Raw genomic sequence first — 23,145 nt, forward strand, 5'->3', positions numbered from 1 at the left:
ATCCAAAGACCATCTCTTTGACAGTTGATACATGTTTTCTTGTTCAACTGGTAGCCATGTGCCTTTGGTAGGTATGACATCTCTGAACAATAACAACTCCCTGAATTCTTTTGTTATGCAAATAGTGAGTTGTATCATTCAAAACAGTCAAATTTTAAATACAGTAAAGGCCACAATAAGGCATTTAAAGAGGAAAGGTAGATCTTATTGTAATTATATACTCAGTCTTCCACAAAGAATTGAAAATCAAATTAAATTGTCTTTTAGCAGGTGGGGGAATGGGCAAAATGGGTGAAGGGGAGTGGGAGGTACAGGCTTCCAGTTATGGGATGAATACATCATGAGGATGAAAGGTACAGCATGGGGAATATAATCAGTGGTATAATAATAGTGTTGTATGGATAGTAGCTACACTTGTGGTGAGGACAGCATAATGCATAGACTTGTTGAATCTCTATGTTGTACACCTGAAACTAATGTAACATTGTCTGTCAACTATACTGTAGAGGCCGCTTTTAGGCAACAGGCTCGAGTAATGGAAACTTGAGCAAGGCAAAAGGGCCCACGGTGATTACTGAGCTGAAGCAAACAGGCTCATTAAGCCATAGGCTCTAACTGACCAATGGGCTGCTTACAACTAGGCACAGTCCGTAAGATTACCAAAAAAGGGAAAATTCCATACGTCCTCATACTCCCTTATTCTGCCCTATAATTATAACCTCTCACTACCCCCTCGTGGCAGATAGTCTCTCCTTGCTGTTCTGCCCACAGCTCCCTTGCAGTGTATTCAATAAACTTCTATCTCTTTTGTTCTGCCTTGGGTGAATTCTTTCACTGCCAGCACTGCCTGCCCCCATCCAATTTTGGGATGCCCAAAAAATACTTTAATAAAAAAATTAAAAATAGATAGTCTTTGTTCAGAAAACAAATTATGCTGTAAGCAGTGCAAGAATCTCATGCTTGTGTCACATAGAAATGAGTGCTTCACATACTTTTCTTATTCAGTTAATCTAGAAACAGTTTCTAATCTAGAAGCAAAAAGATGGCATTAATTATTTATCTTATGGGAAAATACATGTGGTCATAGATCAGAATATGTAGTGTGGAACACTGAAAAAATGCAAACATTTGCTATTTGGTAAGTAATAATCAAAGCAGAATATGTTTTTATTATAAGGGTTGCTATGTGAATTTTACATTTGGCTATAAACCATCTGAATTATAATTCTCATTCAAGGTATTGTCTTTTCTATTTGATGCTTTATTTCTTCCTGTTATCTCTATCATTCTCCACAAATATTTTCACCTCATGGTGAAATTGACTATTTGAAAGCAATTGTTAATAGGTATGAGGAATTAGAAGGGAAATCTTTGAAGCCAAATATATGCAATATTTTTCTATACTTCATAGCCTGTGAGAATCTATTACTGAGCGATACCAACTATGTATATAAAATATCAAAATAACCACTAAGATTTTAGTGAGATGGTGACTTTAAATTACAGAGAATTTATGTGTTTCCTTATTCTCACTTATTCCTACAGGTAAAGTCCCATTAATAAAACAGGAAATGTATAAATAAGACATTTATTTAAAGGCAATGACTGTCATTCTAAAGCAAAAATATTCAAAAGATCGCTAAAAAGAGAGATCTACTTTTAAAATATAGTCGTAATTTAATGGAATTCTCCTCAATTATATGATTACTATATAACTATCCTTTTTTCTTCCTCACAGTTCTGTGAGGAAAAGTAATTAGCAAGTAGCTTACAACATGTATAATTTGTCATAATTATTATAGATGCTCATTCTGTCTAAAATACTTATTAAAGAAGCAAATAACTGATCACGGCCCAGAAATCTAAATACAGGCAAGACTGTCTAATTTGAGATTATCTCTCCCCCTTCCCTTCTTGTGGCTGTCCAATTACAAGACATTTTGTGAAACAAAGGAATGGTGCTGTTTTTGTTCTATTTAAAAATAAAACTAGATTTATGAAATGCAGAAGAATTCAAATGATTGTCTGAATGGAAATTTTGGAAGACTAAGGCACTCCTATTCTCTGTACGTTCAGTAGAAGACTATAAATTTTTAAAACAAAGATTGCTTGGATATTGGGTTCACCGCTTCCCTCAGCACCAGTCTGGATCCGTATCCACAGTTTTCTCTGCCTCTGAGTCTGGTAACCTTGTGGAGTTTAAGGAGTTCACTATAACTCAATCTGGGATGTTGCACGATCCCTGTGGTTTTTCCCACACCTTGCCTGCCCTCCCTATTAAACCATCCCTTTATTTTAACTCTTTCAAACTATTCTATTTCACATCTCTTCTCTGTTTGACCCTAGTATAGTTCTTATTTATCTCCTCAGGAAAAATTTCACTGATACACCAGGTGTACATGGAAACAAAACATTTATTTAAAAGACTTGGACACTCAGTGCATCAGTGATGTTTTAACCAACTGAGCCACCCAGGCGCCCGCATCAGTGATGTTTTAGCACACAAATATAATGCTCAATGTTTGAATCATTTATATATCAATGGAATGCATTTAGTGAGAAATATATAGATAGAACTACCATCCAAACAAGCTTAGAAAGATTTCTGACAATCATCAATATATTACGTCTAACTTAAGTGAAGTAAATATTTTAAGTTTTTTTCTAAAAAAATTAGAATTGTTTCTATGGAAAGCACAAGAGAAGTTAAATATTCCACTTCAAAATATTTTCATGAACACAATGTATTTTTACTGATGCATACATCAAGAGAGATATTTACCTTTTCACCAATTTCTCCTTTGCTGCCTTCAAAACCTTGCTCTCCCTGTAGAAGAGGAATATGATATATATGATAATAGGAACTCTACTTTTAACACACACAATTATTACAATAATAATGATAATGTTTCCAGTAACAAAAATCAATAATTATAAATAAAAGCCATTTCTAATATGTAAACTTTAAACCAATATTAACTTGGATGAAATTCAAATATTCCTAAATATTAACGGGTACAAGCTATAGCTTCACAACAGTGCTTTCAATGCAACGTAATCTCCATACACCTGCATTGCTCCATATACTGTACCTTTCTCATAGACGTTTTGAGAATTGAATGCATCAGCATAGTGCTTGGCACCAAGTAAGTTAGCCATTGTTACTCTTACTTTCTATTATTGATTTATATTTATTACTTTTTTATTATTACTTTTAATTATTACTATTACTATTGACTTCACTAGATCCCGTAGAACAGCCCTCTCAAGCTGACGTCTGTGGAATACCGTTCCAGTGACAGCTGTGTGATGAATGAGTTCAGCCTTGAACGCTGAGTCCTGGCTCCAGCTCTTACACCAGAGCTATGCATGTTCTTTACCACCCAGATCTCCTGCCTCTCAGTCACAGAAAGGGGACTGGTGGCTGTAGCACTGCTAGCTTTCAACCATCATCATTATTCCAAAAGGTCTAAGTCCCCTGTTCTCAACTAAAACCCTCTCTGATCTGACAAGCTTATTTTCCCACTGAATTCTGCACAGATATTTATAGTACTGATGTTTGATTCATAATTCAAACAAATATTCACTGAATGCCAAATATAGGTCAGGCACTCAAGACAACACAGCCAGCCAATGAGTGCTGGAGATGGGTCATCCTCCCGCCTCTCCCCACAAGATGCACTCAATAATCGTTTCCCGAGTGCACGGAGACAAAGGATGAAGGGTTTCTTATCTACGTTTTTTTTTTTGTAATGCTGCAACAAGGTGACGCTTGATACAATTAAAATTCATGTGTTAGAAAAGGAATGCCCGCTTTTTACTATAAGTATAATCTCTGTGTATATATTAGAAATCGTATATAATCAAATATATGTATATCTTTATATGTATACACACACCTACACACATGATTAAATTATTATTTCTTCATGTGCCCTGAAGAAAGGTACCGGGAAAGACAATAGGTTAGTATTTGGGTATATTTGCCACTGAATGCATGGTCTATCTTTATTCTACCATTTTTCCTAAAATATGGACTTTAGCTTGATCTGTTAATCCAAGCTGACATTGAAGCTGCTAAATATCCCCAGTACATCAGCCACAATGTCAGCATGATGCAGCCACCACAAACAGCTGCTGGAAAGTCCAAAACTATTTCCCAGCAGATAAATCTGCACATCCCTTGGCTTGCAGCTCAACTCACAGATGCAGCACATGCTGTATCAATGGGTTTTGTCTAGAGCTGCTGTGAAGAAATTCAGAGGCTTGCCATTCCATCACTGCCAGTTCAGTCTTATTTTCTTTATCAAGCCAAGCAAGGGAAGATTTTTCAAAAGCTGTAACTATCAATAAATGCATATCTTTTTTAATGGTAATTTCTAGCTACAGAGAAAAACCTAGATGTAATAGTAACTTCTGACATCTTGTTGCTAAGACCTGTAAAACTTCCAGAGCATAGAGATGATAGGGTTGGCCTGGGGGGGGCCTCTAATATTGCATCAGTAATGCTCTCCCCTGTGGTAGGATTATCTGGGTGGTATCATGACAGCTGGCTCCACCTGAAGTGGCTCCCCAAACCCTCCAGGAAACTGGAATAGACCAGACTCTGTGTGTCCAGCAATGCTGGTCATACTCCTTCCCAGGAGGAGAAAGCAGCCCTGGGACAATAAACGGGTACAAATCAAGTTCACCTTGGTAAAGAGAAAGATACTAGGCACAGAAAGAAGTAGCCCAGTCAATACAAATATTGTAATTTATTACAAATTTTTTATTCTGATAAAGATTTTTTGAAGAGATTAGTTGTAGCATCTTTGTAATATTTGATATTTTATATCACTGTAACTACTATGTTTAGTCGATCTGGGATATACAAAAAGGGAGATAAATAAGAAAGAACCAATATAGTCAAAGGCAGTAAAAATTGTTCCACTCTTCATTTTAGACTCTAATAGCATGAAAATATGTCCAGAGCAGCTCTGGACACTCCCACAGCCCCCAGAAAGCACCATCATTGACTTCTCTGGAGAAGCATGTTGCTAAAGCTCTCTGATAAAGCTTTCTCCTATCCTGATTCCTTTGAGAAGGGATTATTTCCATGGGTTCTCTTTGGAAAGACCAATTAGTGGCTTTCTAAGAGCCTTCCAGGGAATTCAGTTTCATCAAATTAATTTTCTGAATCTTCACCATATTATGTGTAAATTCAATTTTTTAAGATGTTAAATCCTTAACTTATATAAAACATTAAAAACTCTTTACCTTTTGACCAGCTAAGCCTGGAGCTCCATGTAAACCATTTTCACCCTAAGAGAAGTACAGAGAATAAGTTTTATTCACCATAAAAAACAAATGAATAAAGAAATTTTTGCGGTTGGGCGCCTGGGTGGCTCAGTTGTTTAAGTGTCTTCGGCTCAGGTCATGATCCTGGGGTCTTGGGATTGAGTCCCACGATGGGCTCCCTGCTCAGGGGGGAATCTGCTTCTCCCTCTCCTTCACCCTTCCCCTAGCTCGTGCTCTCTCCCTCTTTCTCTTTCTCTCTCTCTCTCAAGTGAACAAATAAAATCTTAAAAAAAAAAAAAAAAGAAATTTTTACAGTCTTTGAGAACTAGTTCTAGTGTTGTGGGGAAAGGTAGCCTAATACTGAACGTCTAGCACGTTCAGTGGCTTTCTATCTATCCTTCCTTATCTTACAACTGTGGGATTGGTACTTCAGTTTTACAAAATAAGAAAACAGAGTCTATGGGGTGCTGGGTGGCTCAGTGGGTTAAGTGTCTGACTCCTGGTTTCAGCTCAGGTTGTGATCGCATGGGTCGTGAGATCCAGCTCCCCAACGCGCTCCACAGGGAGTCTGCTTGAAGATTCTCTTCATCTGCCCCCCCCATTTATGTGCCCTCTCTCTCCCTCTATTTCAAATAAATAAATCGAAGGAAGGAAGGAAGGAAGGAAGGGAGGGAGGGAGGGAGGAAGGAAGGAAAGAAAACAGAGTCTCTGAGTAATGTTCAGGGTCACCCATCTTGTGGCACCACCTAAGATTTGAATTGAGGTCTCTCTCTAACTCCATGGCCTGCATGTTATTTAATATCCCTTATTTCATTTTCTCTTTCAAATCTCTGGACATGATATTGAAGTCTGGCATTGGTTTTCTATAGGCCAGGCACTATTCTCACAACAAACCTAACTGGGTATACTGTTACGATCATCTTACAATAGATGATTACACAGCCAGTAGGAGATAGAAATGGAATTTGAACGCAAACACTTCAGCTCTGTGCACACAAACACCTCCCTCCACTGTCTCATGGAAAAGATTTCTGGCTCATAAGTGACCTCATCTAACAACTGGATATATCTATATATCTATTAGAGACATATATCTTGTCTATTATAGTGATAGACATACAGATATGTATGTAAACATGCTCGTATATATACATCTGCTCATATCTGTTGATTGCCTTTAAATCGAAGACATACTCAATGCCATTTCAGTTGAAACAACTGCTTACAAGAATTTTTAGTTCTTTCCATTCATCTGGTTCCTGTCTTGGGTAAAAAGGTTTTCAGCAGATGCTTATCAGTTTCCATTACTGGAATTCATGGGTCATTTCTTTGACAAGCCTGCTTTGTAAACAGCCCACCAGCTAAAATGAGATATTCCTGGGAGGATGTGCATATTCTCAATGGAACCTTAGGAATTTTGCTGCTTATAGGAACTGACTTTGGCTCCTGAGTTCCAGGTTTAGACAGCTCAAAATAAATTAACAATTCCATTGATCTGTTTTATTTCTAGAAAACATAAGTAATTTATAAGACAACAATTTTTAAGCATTACCTAGAATGACGTTAGATACCAATTTTTAGAATTTTTAAGTAAAATTCAAATATATGAAGAAAAAAATTACATCTTCAAACTTTAAAATAGCAATAATATATTCTGTCTAAATCTAAATAGAGCATTATTATTTCATTAATTAAAACATTTTGGAAAAATTTAGTCATTTTTAATAGTTATACCATTATATACAGACACACATATTATTTTAAAGACTAAAGCTGTTCTTAGATTAAATTATCTAAGTTTTGGGGCACCTGGGTGGCTCAGTCGTTAAGCATCTGCCTTCGGCACAGGTCATGATCCCAGGGTCCTAGGATCGAGCCCTGCATCGGGCTCCCTGCTCGGTGGGAGGCCTGCTTCTCCCTCTCCCACTCCCCCTGCTTGTGTTCCCTCTCTCGCTGTGTCTCTCTCTGCCAAATAAATAAATAAAATCTTTAAAAATAAATAAATAAATACATAAATAAATTATCTAAGTTTTTCCACAGTATAACTGCTATCATCATAGAGTATAATAAACACTAAAGGCAAAATTCTGTTAAGTGGAATTAAGTGTTGAAGCATCAATAAAGTATAATATACTTATCTATGTAATAAATATATTTCTATTATTTAAAAAACTGTTATAGGGGTGCCTGGGTGACTCAGTCTTTAAGCGTCTGCCTTTGGCTCAGGTCATGATCCTAGAGTCCTGGGATTGAGCCCCACATTGGGCTCCCTGATCAGCGGGAGGCCTGCTTCTCCCTCTCCCTCTGCCCCTGCTTGTGTTGCCTCTCTCGCTGTGTCTCTCTCTCTCTGTCAAATAAATAAATGAAATCTTTAAAAAAAATTAAAAAAATAAAAATAAAATCTGTTATAGTTCTAGACCCCAGGCATTACACAAATGTATGAGAAACTTCCCATTTCATTTGATAAAGTGATAGTAAAAGCACATTAAGTATTTGATGCCCGGGAACATTCTGTGGAAATTGAGCTTCTGTTACTCATCACAGAAGTATGTCCACTTGTTCATAAGGAGCAGAATTATTTTCATCGGTTGGTCTAATATAATGTTTTATATCACATTACAAGTTACACAAGATAACAAGATATGGCATATAATCCAGTAAAGTACACTGATACAGTATACACGGCCAAAAATACTTTTGGGGGAAAAAAAGTAGTGATGGTATCTCTTTCTCATTTTCTTTGCTGACAGCCCACTCCTATGTACTATGTGCTTCAAGTTCTGGCACCTCAAGCCCCACTTCTGGCATATGTCAGGTTAGGGTTATACCCAGAAATACCGTTAATTGTGTACCAAAAATCTCTAAAGCTGTGATATTAAGGCTGTTTTTCTCTCTTTAATGGACACAGGTTTAATTATTGCAATTAAAATGTGATATTTTCCTATGGCCAGTGTTAAGTGTCCCCATTCTTTCCTGACTAGGAATTGGCTTTGTAAACATAATCCTAAACTCCCAGATAACCAGTGGACACCACTGATTACTCTCACAGGAAAAAGTCAGCTTCACACACCAGCAGATGGAAGATTTTGAGATTCTGAGTGGACACTATTGAAGCTTAAATTGGCAACACTGGTATTCAGAACTCTTTTTACTTTTTTTCTCATTGATTTTCTTGAAGTGATCAGAGATGTCCTACTTAACAATTTTTTTTTTTTTTAAAGATTTTATTTATTTATTTGACAGAGAGAGACACAGCGAGAGAGGGAACACAAGCAGGGGGAGTGGGAGAGGGAGAAGCAGGCTTCCCGCCGAGCAGGGAGCCCGATGTGGGGCTTGATCCCAGGACCCTGGGATCATGACCTGAGCCGAAGGCAGACGCTTAATGACTGAGCCACCCAGGCGCCCCAACTACTTAACAATTTTTAATAATCTTAAACCATTTGTCATTTTTCTAGTTCCTAAGGGATAAATTAGCATACTTATTTTGTCCCTATCTCAAAAACAAACAAACAGATTTGTTAAGTAGCATAAAACTAAAGAAGAAAATAGCCTTAAAGAGCAAACTTTTGTTTAAAAGATTCATGGATAATGACATTTCCGTCAGGATTTTATCCAAAACCTAATGCAGCTTGAGGTCAAATGGAATTCTACCTAGCAAATAAATGGCCTATCTAAAATTACTGGATGGGCAGACATTAGCTGCTTTTTCTGAACCTTGCTGTTTTTCCTTCCTCCCAGTCCCGGCACAAAAAAGAAATAAGAAGCTTCTCTGGCTTCTGATCAATATTTTAGCCCATTATTGAGAGAAAAGTACAATCAATATTTCCCACAGCTACCACAACATTCCAAGCTTGTTTCTCAGGCACATACTTTCTGTTACGGGTTTTCCCATCAAAGGAACTGTGTCCTTTTCCTGTTACAAATGCAAGCTACAGAAGGACAAGTGAATGAGTATGTGTAATACCAAGTGGGGCCAAATTTAACGTTGTGGCTGATAGTACTTTTGCCGTGTTATTACACTGTAATGCATCGCCCATCTCCGACTTCACAGAGCCATCTAAAGCACCCTTTCCAGAATTCAAAGCAACCGCTTTGAGAAGCTTTTGGAAAAAACTTAGGTGTGATTTAGGGTCAGCTGGTGGCTTTCTGAAAAACTGATCAAAGGATTTCATTTTACCTCCTTTTTATCACTGCACATTTCCCTGAAGTAAGCACAGCTAGGCATAAAAAATAATTAGTTTTCCTGATTCCTTTGACAGTGGAATCTATGTCTTTTCTTATTATGCAGGAAATACATGTTGCCTGGACACTTGAAAAGAAATCACATTCCCCAGGGCTATGTTTCCAAACCTAGTCCCAATGAGACAGAGCAAAGAAAGATTAAACAGGGAAATGAAAATTTGCTAATAACTATACCTAAGCCCAGAAAACAGAAATTTACATACTATGTTGCAGTGATTTTTTTGGTTTAAAAAATTAGGCATTCACCCTCTGATTAAAAAGTCTGAAATCCTACTATATAACACTGCTTCCATATTTAAAAATTTAATTTGGCCTATCATTTCATTTTATAGCACGTTTTCCAGGAACGGATATATTTGGAAATATATCAGTGTTTTCCCACTAATTAACTCATATTTATTAAGAGAAGATTTACTTAAGGGGCGCCTGGGTGGCTCAGATGGTTAAGTGTCTGCCTTCGGCTCAGGTCATGATCTCAGAGTCCTGGGATCGAGTCCCGCATCAGACTCCCTGCTCCTTGGGAGCCTGCTTCTCCCTCTGCCTCTCTCTCTCTCTCTCTGTCTCTCATGAATAAATAAAAAATCTTTAAAAAAAAAAAGAGAGAGAGAGAAGATTTACTTAAATTGAATGTTGAGTGAAATAGCTGGAAAAAACATCTGAAATGGAATGCCAGAATTCTAGCATGAAAACCAACAAAAGAGGCAGGTGAAAGTAAATCTGATTTTGATTTTGTGTATCGCTAACTTGACCTCTACATTTCTGACTACAGGTCTGCTTTACTCAGGACATAATCTTCAGAAATTGAATTTTTATGGTTCTTAAATTGTTGCCACTCAACTAAATACTTCAAGAAATAAAATAGATACCTCCGATTTTTTTTTCAGACCTTTCATCCAATCTAAGTCCTTTTGTTTCAGGGAGGAGTATTTTTTCCTTCTATTTTCTTGGACTTCATTCCAAGAAATAAATTGTCAAGTTAAAAAGTATATACTGCATAGGGTTTAAAACTTCAAACTTTTCGAATTCTTTGTATTTGTTGGATCCTTAATGCAGCAAACACATGGATTTACATTATCATATTAATGTTCAGGATAAGGCAAATTTATAATATTCTTAACCATAAGATGAATGAGCTTGTTACTTATTATTACTTATTCTTATGGGTTGGTTCAAAGAAGGGAAAACTAGCCCACCAAAGGTAATATATGGTCAATACATGTCTTAATCATAATAATATAAATATGGGGAGTTAGCAGTAGCTGAATCCAACATATACTGTCTCAAAAACTACCAACCTGAGTGACCTGTGTGTGTGGGTACACAAGAATATGCAAGTGCACATACCTAGAAAAGCAGGATGGGTAGTCTTAAATATAGGGACAAGAATAAATTCATACATTGATATTCACCATCTCCATTAAAGAATTTATTGTGTTATACGCAAACAACGAATCATGGAATACTACATCAAAAACTAATGATGTACTGTATGGTGACTAACATAACATAATAAAATTAAAAAAAGAATTTGTGGAGGTACTCTACTGAAAGCTTCTTAAAGTCAGGCACTTTTGCTGTTTAATTTGTATTTTGGAGAGCAGAACAAAACAATTCAAATTGGATACTGTAAGTGGATACTGCAACAATGCTTTCTGAACTCAAATTAACCTTCCCCAAATTTCTACCCATTAGTCTTATTTCACAACGGAAAAATACCTTATGGGTCTTATATATGACATCCCTCTGTGTCAATATCAAGCCTATTCAGCAAATCAATAATTTTTCAATGATAGTCTGGAGTCCCTTAATATGTTAGTCACTGTTTTCTGGGCACACACTGGTCACACAATATGTCTCTTAAAATGAGGCACTCAGAATTCAGCACATCACTCCAGAAATGGTCTCACCACACAGAATAGAGAACAGAAATGTCATACACACAAAGACACACACACACACACACACACACACACCTTGTTCTGGACACTATCCAGTACTCCTATTAATACAACTTGCTTTTTTAAAGCTAAATTGCTTATGTATACATTGAGCTTGTAGTCAACTATAACCATTAAGTTTTCCTTTCAAGGGACTATATCTTACAATCCTTTTACAAATTAATTGAATGAAAATTATACTGAGTTATTCAAATTAAAAAACAAGAAAACAAATAATTTTGAAATTATTTAGACAATTTAGAATTTAGACAATTCTTTCCATATATAACATAGGAAACTGAGCCTTGATCAGTGTGGTAGAGCCCATTAAAAACCTGCGCTCCTATGTACTTATGAGGATTTTTTTTCAAGTGGCATTGTCAAGAACAAGTGTTTTGGCTTTTCACTATATTGTAAGACTAGCTCTAAGATAGTCTTTAAGTAAGCTTGAAGCTTCATTAAAGTACTAGGGAAATAGAAGACATTTAACATGAATCATCTCCTGAAATATCCGAAATATAGTGACTGGCATCTGAATCAAGTATTCTAACAAGTGAAAGATGATGTAAGGTATGAAGAGAAGGACAGTGTCTTCAGTAAGCTCCTAATTGAGGACAGTGAGATACCAGTAAGTGCAAACTATTTTCTGTCCAAAGTATTCCTCCTGATGAGTAATTTATAGCTCTACTCTGTATCAATTACTTCTACTGGAGCTTTATTGCACTCAAGTCTTGGTTATTTATCTTTAGCCCTGAGGTAAATGGTTGTGAAGATATGGAGAAAGAACATGCATTAGTAACGTTGTCAGAAAGTCAGGAGATTTTTTTTCAAACCTAATTTGGAAAAAGAGAGAGCGTGATAACGTGAAGATTTCTGCTTGAGAGAGAAGAAAGAGCATCGTTTCTCCATGAGAAAATGGGGAGCAAATTCTGGAGCTGCACATACTTCTCTCTATTAGATTTCCCTCTAGGAAGCAGTATCTGTAAGCTTTGCTAGGTAGATAAGAGATTCTCCTGCCCTCCTATTTCCCTGAAGCATGCTTTTGCAGAAAGTTCAGAAGACTTGCACTGATGCACTGCTGCCTCTTCCAATTCCCGCTCAGCACGGTTCTAAACAATCATCTTCAATTTCTTTTCTCTACTGGCCTGGGGCTAAGTCCACTTGAGTTCTGAATAACTCAACAAACACTTATCCAGAATCAATCAGGTACCAAATGCTGGGTCAGGTTCTGGGGTTACAGGAACAAGACCTTGTTCTCTTGGAGCTCACAGTCGAGACAAAGACACAAACTATGTTGATAATGTAAATAAAGTACTATGGGAGCAGAGAGAAGGGGCTATTAACCCATCCAGTGCCAAGGAGACTTTACGGAAAAGATGCAATTTTTCTTGAGCTTTGAATTTAGTAATCTGTGAAAATGTAAGATGGTGAGAGGGAAGAAATGTACCAATCATGTATGATCATGCTCTTGAATCTTCTACTCAGTACCTAACAGGTTCATTCAGTACCCTACACTGGCTAATGTCTGTCCCTCACTTGGATAGATAAAATCTCCTTTACACAGAGTCGCTTTTAGAAAACTCTAATATCTGAAATTGTAGATGTCTTTTTACCAAATACCAATTACACCTTAAATGCACTCTGGGATATCTCAGCAATCTACACAAGGATAAAATAGCCACTAAACTATGCAGAGAAGCAGAGAGTGTGTGATCTTTTTTATGGCAATATTTTACTATTTATGTGCTAGATTCTCATAGTGCATTAAACCAAATAGGAACATTAGCAGACTAAGTTCTCGAAATCTGGCTAACTGTTTAGCAAATAAAAGTCAAGTGCCTGGGTGCCAGATCCACTGCATGTGTTGAGCCTGTCATCCATCTGTTGTGTTCTCTGCCAACTGCTCTACTTGGGGTGTGCGTGGAAGGCATTAGAAGGGAATAAGAAACCATTAAGAAATAAAATCAACTGCAGAGTAAGCAAGTTTCTTTTTCTTTTTCCTGTCCTGCTGTTACCCTCTGTCCTTCTCATGTTTCTTTATTTTACTGTTATATTGTATGAAAATAGTGCTCATAAATGAGACAATTAAACGAGGCTTACTCCATGTAAAAGCAGTAATTTTCTCACTGACAATCCAGGTATCATTCTTGGAACTCTAGTAAGTGAAGTCAACAGTAGGTTGACAAAACTGTTTTCTTTGTGGTCATTTTCCCTATGAATAGTGGTTATAATAAAAAGTTCAAGCCTATGTCCAGATTTGACTATCTTTTTTCACTGCAGAATTTTCTGAAATATACAGAAGTATACAGATGATTCTCTGTTTAAGAAGCCTTTCCTCTAACACAAAGCTCATACTTGTTTTGTAAACCTTGACAAGTTCATAGGAAGGATAGAGCCCATTGTTAGAATAAAGGTGAGCTGCCCTTCTTTTGTTCTTCTCATTTAGTGTTTCAATTCCTACAATAAATTGTTGCATACAAATAGGTGTTTTAACTTTTTTTTTTTAAACTTGGGAAGACCTCTGAAATTAATACTAATTCTGAATCTCAGTGGAAAATGAGGTGACACTAGATAATATAGATGGAAAGCCAAATGACTTAAAAATTCTCTTTTTCAATAAATGCCTATAAGTTTCTGAATCTCTAAGGCATTACTGCTACATCTGGACCAGGGCTGTCTCGCAGTTCATTATAATTCACAACAGCTACCGGCCTTGTCTGCACTTTCATAAACTGTAACAGCATCTGCCTTTATTTCCTGAAGCGGCAGTCTTCTCGTAAAATGTCTTTTTAAGGGGAAAATCGAGATTCAGAGATCACAGTCATTTCATTTTCCAACTGAAAAGAAATACAAAGGCGGACAGGGAACAATGGATGTGCCCAGTTCGGTCTCGCCCTGCTGCAGAGACTGGGGGCTTCAGAGCGTGTGGTGAAAGGGCTGTCGCACAAAGCGCCTCGGCGTGAGCATGGTTAGCCCGGCTGGTTTTAAGTCAGGCAACTTGGCAACTCTCTCATCACGTTATCAAATATACTTCTTAAGCGCTTTAATGCATATGGCTTTTTACCTCTGGAAGTTCACTTTTTTTTTTTAATAAACTCATGGCGCTAAGTTAAACGCTTTTGTTTTTGACCAAATGAATATACAACAAAAGTTTGTATATATATATTTGACCAAAAGAATATAGTTATGTATATACTTAAATTAGATATATAATAAGTATTCTTATATATACTTATATATAACATTATATATTTATATTGAAAGCATATTCTATAGAAAATATAAAGAGAATTTTCTAGGTTAGGTGCTGAGGTAAGGTAATCTGGAGGGTGTGACCATGATTGGCCACCCGGAGGTGGACAGATAAGGATCTCCAAACAGTCCAGGTATGGGAATTTTAAAAGCTTATTTCAAATATACTTCTGAATTTGGAAACCAAACAGAATCATGTTGTTTTCATAATACTTATTTCGGAAGATAAAGCGAAACAAAATACTTTCATTCGGTGAAAAAAACATATGATGAAGATTTTTAATTGGCGGACACAATTTTCTGAGGGTGGGAGAGTCAGAACCTCTACAGTTGGGGGGTCCATGGATTTAAGGAGAAGGAACACAGCCTCCCCTGCAGCAGAATTCAGGAAACCCTCTCTCTGTACAGTTCCCTCTCTAGGCAGTAGGCAAACGAATTTAAGATCTAATAAACTGCCTGTACAAAGGAAATTCGGATACTTGAGGAGCTATATCCAGATGAAGTAAAGGTGCCAGAGCTATGAACTCATACGGCTAAGATTCAAATCCTGGACCTACCATCTGTTAGCTATGAAACTTTGGGGAAGTTTTTATTCTATCTTAGTTTCTTAATCTATGAAATAGTGATGATAGTAAATCTTACCTCAGAGATACTGTGAGAAATAAATAAAATGATGTAAAGAAGTCTGTGGACAGTGTCTAGCACATAATAATGATTGAGTAAATGGCTGCTATTATTAATATTATAAGAGTTTATACTCATATATATATATAGTTAAATAGAAAATTAATTGGTTTGCTAATATGCAAACATTACTTTGTTTTTAGAGGTCAAAATTATCTAAGATATGTATGACTTTTAACATTTTCCACCAAATATATTTTGAATAAATAATATAAATTCCCTCAAATGAGTTCTAATTTAGTTTCATAGTAAGCCTGCGTTTAGAATAACTGAATCATCAAACTGTTTTCTTTTAAAATTATATCTATTTATCAAATACAGTAGTCCTATCCTTATCTACAGGGAATACCTTCCAAGACCTAAAACCACAGATAGTACCAAATCCTATATATACTGTGGTTTTTCCCTATACATACATATCTATGACAAAGTTTAATTTATAAATTAGACACAGTAAGAGATTAACAATAATAACTAATAATAAAATAGAATATAACAATGTACTGTAACAAAAGTTATGTGAATAGGGTCTCTCTTTCTCAATATATCTTACTGTACTGTATTTGCCCTTCTTCTTGTGATGTTATGAGATGATAAAATGCCTACATGATGAGATGAAATGAGTTGAATGACATAGGCATTGTGACATAGCATTAGGATACTACTGACCTTCTGACCATATGTCAGAAGGAGGACCATCTGCTTCCAGATTGCAGTTGACCGCTGATAAGTGGGTACTACTATATTTATTTATAGATCAGGCACTGAGCTGTCACTTTTATGAATAATCTCATTTAATCCTTAAGACAAAGCTAAAAGTGGATACAATATAATGCCCATTTTAAAAAAGAAAAAACTTGGAAGAAACCAAGAGACATGCCCTAAAATTATAGACTGAGGATTTGAGCTGGCATTCAAACATAGGCAATCAAACTCTGGTTAGTCGATATCTGAATGGTACAATAAGGATGGCTATCATTTACTGCATACCTACTCTGTGAGAAACAGAATTTTTCTTTTTTTGTGAAAGTTTTCTTAGTAAAATAAACATTTTAGGGATAAACTGTAGGTAATTAAGCAGACAGAAGACTGGTTTTAGCATAAATTAGGCTCCATATTTATTGACCTTTTCCTATCACATTATTAGGATTAAGATGACTAGAAAATAATTATTCCTGTTTTTTAAAAATATCCCCACTTCTCAAAGAACGTATCTGATACATGGCATACACAAGTGAAACAGAGAATGAGTTCCTATCACATTATTAGGATTAAGATGACTAGAAAATAATTATTCCTGTTTTTTAAAAATATCCCCACTTCTCAAAGAACGTATCTGATACACGGCATACATAAGTGAAATAGAGAATGAGGTAATTTTTTGTTTGAAACACTCAAGTAATGAACACAAGCAGGCTTTGAGTGTTATGTTTGAAGGTAACACTGTGGGCAGGTTTTGCTCCCAGGGTCCAAATCCTCACTTCATTTTCCCACCACACACCACAAGGGTGTTGTGAACATATGTGTGTACGTGCACGTGTGTATAAGTGCAAGCATATGTGTGATCTTATGCATTAAGTGATTTAGTTCTCACGGAAATTAGGCCATCCAATTCACTCATCTTGACTGCCAGTGGTTTCTGTCCAATCAAGCTTACCAGAAGTCACCAGTGACTAATAACTTATAACACCTGCTACACTGGCTATATAAGATAGCTTTTCTTACATGAACTCTGAGCAGAAAATATGCCAAGTCTCTTAGGCAAAATCCTAGCTGTGCTGAATGGATGTAAAGGGGACAGTTATTGGCTCGGTGTGTTGGCAGCAGAGCTGCACATATAAGGTTAGAATGCCTAGTGCAAGTCTCTATATGGTGATGAGTATTAGAATCACAAAAGAACATAATTAGATGCTCTAGTTCTTCATCCTCCATGACTTTCCATATCCCATAAATTGATTTCATAATATAGTGTTGTTTAGTGTCCTATTTTTCTCCTGGGCCTCAGAAGAAACTAATACTTTGTTCAGGGCCTTGACTTAAAAAATTTACTGCTATCACCTAGCCAAACTTCAATGTGTAGGTTTATCTTAGAATAATAGGATTAATATGCAAATCACTTAATTTATTACAGTATCACACTAGATGTAAGTATAAAGTATAGCTGATGTACAAATTCTACTCTACACTGCTCGGAATATGCTTCACTCCATTAACATCAATCAACTTTCTAGTTTAAATATTAAATTTTAAAAAATTAAGAAAGCTTCACTTTGAGAATATTATACCTGAGCTATATGTTCAATGGCACTTTGCATATGTTCTTGTTCCAAGCGAGACAATTCATCTTTTTTAATTTTATCTTTAAACAGAACCCTTAAGCATTTCTAATTCCAAGAAAAAGAACCCCAAAGAATTACAAATGCTCAGAAGAAGAATCAAAGTTGAGCCTGTCTGAGTACTCTGGGAGATGCATACAAGTCACATTAAGCCAACTGTGGGAGATCCAGCTCTGCGAATACTGAATACTTTAAGAACTAATAATTTTCTTTGGAAATTTACTCAGAAAAATCAATCAAGTTATTTTCATCTTAAAAAAATACAAGTATTTTACTCCAAATGTAAGTGCTCATCTTTACAATGATAATTTCAAAATTTTGAAGTTTTAAAAATTAAGAAAAATTGATATGTCCTTATTGGAGTGAAATATTTAAAACTTATTAACCATGCCATCCGATAACATAGCAGTTTTCTTGTTATTTTCATTCTGTATCTATTCATTAGAGTTATTTTAAATAAATGGTGACCTGTGGATTATGGAAGTGAGAAAAACACTCTTCAGGTGACATGTCTGCACTCAGGAGTGTTACATCCCTTTAACCGCCAAACGAAGTGACAAGTTAGAAGCAGACCTGGTGCCACCAGTGACTGTGACCTTGAGGATAGGCTATGGCCAAAGACTCATGATTCTATAGATACTGGAAGGGTACTGGCCACTAAGGAGGGTCTGTGAGGATCCAAGAGCTCAGTGTAGCCTGATACTATATTCAACACCACTGGAAGCTGCATGAATTCTCTAATTGTCCTGCTTTCCCATAACTTAGTGTGTAAAATTATATGAATCTTACTTTACATCCCATAGTAAAGAAGTCCAATTATCTATAATCATTTTATATAGTCCAAGTACTCCAGTGATTCTGTATTTGGCTTAAAAAAAAGTTCTCGGGCGCCTGGGTGGCTCAGTTGGTTAAGCGACTGCCTTCGGCTCAGGTCATGATCCTGGAGTCCCGGGATCGAGTCCCGCATTGGGTTCCCTGCTCAGCAGGGAGTCTGCTTCTCCCTCTGACCCTCCCCCCTCTCACGTACTCTCTCTCTCTCATTCTCTCTCTCAAATAAATAAATAAAATCTTTAAAAAAAAAAAAGTTCTCATATTCAAAGTAATTCCAAAAATCCCAATGATCCAAAATCCAAACAATCAGATTGTTATGATGTCTTTTAGGAAGAGGTTGGTGGAATGAGTGTTTGAAACAAATTTGGAACAGGGCCATCTGCTTAGGAGACAGATGACTGAGTAGTATTCCCTAGGGGAAAAAGCATTTTGAAGAAATTAGACCTTTGAACAAGTGTTTGAAGGAACTTTCACTTATGATGAAGAGTCTGCAATTAATATCATCAGCAAGCTTAATTAAGCAAGAGGATAGTAGCCCAAATAAACATTAACTTGCAGCAAGGTATCATTCAACAAAGATTTTACTGAATCTAACATTTACACTACTACAGGATGAGTAAGGAATTTGCTAATTCCTAAATAATTCCTTAATTATTCATAATAGAATAATTCCTAAAAGAAAAAAAAAGAATTCCGAAAAGAAAAAAAGCAGCAGCAATGAAGCAGTCAGAAATCAGATACATTCAAGAAGGACTCAAAAAATATCTGCCCGATAATTTCTGAACCTCCTACCACTTCATCTTCAGTTACTCTTGTGACAACTGTAGGTTAATAACCAAGGGGTAGAGGCGTTCTGGATAATGAGGCACAATGGACTCACTTGATAATTAGTGCAGCTAAAACAGCTACAGAAACCTATACGAAACTTATTTTAATGAAGAGCATTTTCTTAGCATCAGCAAGTGAAACTTTAATAATTCAGCAGGTTAAGTTATGTGTGTGTATGTATACACACATTTATGTATCATGAAAAACAGGACAAGTTAATTGCAGTTTATCTTTATAAATATAACAATTTTTAAAGTTTCTATAAAAACTGAACTTAAATATATGGAATGAATAAGTCACAGGAATAAAAGGCACAGCCTAGGGAATATACTCAGTGATATTGTAATAGCATGTGTGATGACAGATGGTAGCTGTACTTGTAGGTGAGCACAGCACAATGTATAGAGACGTTGAATCACTATGTTGTACACCTGAAACGAATGTAACATCGCATGTCAACTAGGGACGCCTGGGTGGCTCAGTCAGTTAAGCGTCTGCCTTTGGCTCAGGTCATGACCCCAGGGTCCTGGGATCCAGTCCTGCACTGGGCTCCTTGCTCAGCAGGGAGCCTGCTTCTTCCTCTGCCTGCCGCTCCCCCTGCTTGTGCTCTCTCTCTGATAATAAATAAATAAATAAACAAACAAACAAATAAACTTTTAAAACATTGCATGTCAATTATACTCAAATAAAAAAACTTATAAAACAAAACTGAACTTAAATAAGATGCTGAACTGCAACAGTAACCTCTTGTGAGTAAATTGATCATGTAGAATTATCTTTATAATATTAGAAAAGACAACGTGAAAATCAACCATTTTATGAGATAAATAGCATATTTTTAACATTTTATCAATGGACTGAATATATTTCTTATATTTTTATTTATATCTCGTGTGGTACTGTATTTTTAAATATTTAATTTATGTCTACAGTGAAATATGTATTAAAAGATATTAAAGCATACATAAAAGAGTGAAACTCAGAAGCCTTGGGGCTCTCAGAATAATGGGCAATGTTCTAGAGCAGGGGTCAGCAAGTTTTTTCTGCAAAGGACCAGACAGTAAATATTTTAGACTTTGCAGGCCCTATGACTTCTGCCACAATTACCTAACCCCTGCCACCTGGCACAAAAGCAGCCTAAGACAATAGGAAAACAAGTGAGTGTGGTTGTGCTCCAGCACAAAGTTATTTACAAAATCATCCAGTTAGAGTTTTTGGCAGCCCTGCTGCAGAGTCATAGTTTGTTGACCCCTGAACTATCAGACTCGTTCTATATATTTTGTCTTCCTTCCTGGTACAACCTTTTACAACAGCCGCAAAGCTTAATCAAATAGCAGGAATTCCAGGAGCACCAAATTCACCTTTAATACCACCTGAACCCTAAAATATAGAAATGCTCATTAGGAGGTTTTTTTCAAAGGTGTATTAAGTGCTAATGTCAAAGAGAATCTACCATTTCACAGAGAAGCTGCTTCTGCTTGCACCAGAGTGTTCCCTGAGTCCCTTCCTCATATTGTCTATAAGTCATTAAACTATACTTTTGACAATAAATTATCAAAAAGTTAATAAGTAATAAATATCAAAGTGCTAATCAAAACTAAAACTATGTATTCTCCACACAGATATATACAATTCAGCTTTATCATTTCTTTTATATTTATCAAAGGTAAGGAATGATTCTATCACTTTTATTTTAACCAATACCTAATGCTTTCAATTCAAGTAAGTCATGAAATTTTAGACTCTAAGGTACCCATATTTGTTTCATTAATGTGCCTGATCTTCTATTATATCCTCTAGGAAAAATCCCACAGCTGGGTCAATCCAATTGTTGACTTCCCTGCTTTTCCATCTAAATGGGAAAAAAATATTCTCAATGAAGCTGATGTGTTACTGATATCTACCTTAATGGCTCTACCACAAATTCAGTCTAATAAATTTATCCTCGAAATGGTGGAAAATAATATCAACTTTTTGAATGAGTTTCTCTATCACTAATGTGTGATAGAGATTAAGAATATATCAGAATTTTATGAATATATAATGCCATTATTACACTGATATTGTATTTCATTTCAGATTTAAGGTACACAAGTCAATGTCAATTTCAAGTTCCTATAGATTAGATGAGATTATATCAGGTTGGGTAAAATTGATATAAAAATAAAATTGATACAAAAATGGATACAAAACAAAATAAATAAAATATATTCAATATTAGATTAGAAAGGATAAAGAAATATTCTTTATTTCTTATACTGACAAAGAAAGTCAAAAGTCAATATTAAATTCTACCTCTGAGAGCTTACTACTAAGGGAAGATATTCCTCCTTTCAAAAAATTTGAGAACATATTTTGATTCAATTACTTTTTATTGGTGTTGTGTGGCTACAGAACGAGCATATGAGTAATGTCAGATTGAAAAGAAAATAAAGGGAAACTCACCAGTAATCTCTGAGTTAACACATTAGACTATTCAAAATGGAAACTTCCATATACTGAGATCCGAAGAAGGGGGTAGTGGAAAGGAATCAATACAAAAGTTTCTGACTAAAGAGTCAGGTAAGTTAATTTATTCCATTTTAAATTGTTTTAATTTTCTTTAGAAGTATGTCAGCAAAGCAATCATTTCATAAAGCCTATACTTTTTGGGAAATTAACTGGATATGTGGAAGATAATAATTCAAACATAAACTGGAAAATTATTCCCCAAATGCAGCTCAGACCTGAGGTTCAGGGACATTAAAATTGAACTGCTATTTTACGAAACTCTGACAAAGTTTCAACTTTGAAGTGGGTAAAGGTATTAGCCAGGGTCTTAAAGAACTGAGAAAGTAATGTGGTTGCTAAGTAATTAGGTTGCTAACTACATTTGCTAAAAAAAAAGGGGGGGGGGATTAAAAGATTCAGAAAACTACAATAATCAAGTCTGAATGAAAGAAAAGTATTAATTGTTATTTCAAATAATGTCATCTAGAGTTTACTCTTGGACAAATGAGATGATTTGATTAGGTGATCTAATATAGAATACTGATCACACCTAGGTGTTCAAATCCATGCAGTGGTTGAATTTCAAACCATCTTACTCCATGAAGAGTGTCATCATTTTTATGAAAAGAAAAAAAAAAAAGCAGTAATCAGATTAATGAAGCATGGATGAGAACATAGGCAAGTAAAGATAAAAATTAAATTAAGCCCAAACTCGTTTTTTCCCAAATATTTCTGATTCTTTGTGGCTAATTAGCAATATGAAGCTAAAACTAATCAGGTCACTTTGTTTTTTAAAAGAAGAAGTGTAGTATAGAGCAATAGTGAATAACAGTCCTTGATGATTTAGCATATCTAGCTCTTTCTCTGCAAATTGACTCTTTGCCCTGCTTGGCAAAGTTCCCTGGGCAATTGGGGCATCAAATTTATAGGTTCTAGAAACAGCTGAGTTGATGATTTAGACTTTCTGTCAGGTGTGGTGTTCATTCATTCATTCATTCAACTCCTATTATGTGCTGTTCTATGTATGCTGCTCACAAAATTCCTATTCTAGTGCGGGAGATAAATAGATGCATAACGCTAACAAATCAGGTGACACTAAAAATGCTAAGAAAGAAGACAGAAGTGGAATGAAGGGATGCTTTTTATATAAAGACTTAAGAATAGGCTTTTCTATTTTAAAGTGATTTCTGAGAAAGAACCTAAATGGTGTGAAGGAGAGAGCCAAGTGGCTATCTAAGGAACTCCCAGGTATATGTACCTATTATAAA

At 35.9% G+C, this 23,145-nt stretch overlaps 1 protein-coding gene across 8 annotated transcripts in view; it reads right to left on the minus strand.

Annotated features, from left to right (window-relative positions):
* Positions 1–23,145, minus strand: part of COL19A1 (collagen type XIX alpha 1 chain) — a 324,092-nt gene that overhangs the window by 230,375 nt on the left and 70,572 nt on the right. For all 8 annotated transcript variants that reach the window (XM_032409538.1, XM_032409537.1, XM_032409544.1 and 5 more), the window contains 2 exons: positions 5,257–5,301; positions 2,783–2,827 (listed from right to left, as the gene is read on the minus strand). In XM_032409538.1, the coding sequence (XP_032265429.1) occupies positions 2,783–2,827; positions 5,257–5,301 (90 nt within the window). The remainder of the gene's footprint in view (positions 1–2,782; positions 2,828–5,256; positions 5,302–23,145) is intronic.

This window comes from Phoca vitulina, unplaced genomic scaffold (genome assembly GCF_004348235.1).
Source record: "Phoca vitulina isolate PV1807 unplaced genomic scaffold, GSC_HSeal_1.0 scaffold11, whole genome shotgun sequence".
Classification (NCBI taxonomy): Eukaryota; Metazoa; Chordata; class Mammalia; order Carnivora; family Phocidae; genus Phoca; species Phoca vitulina.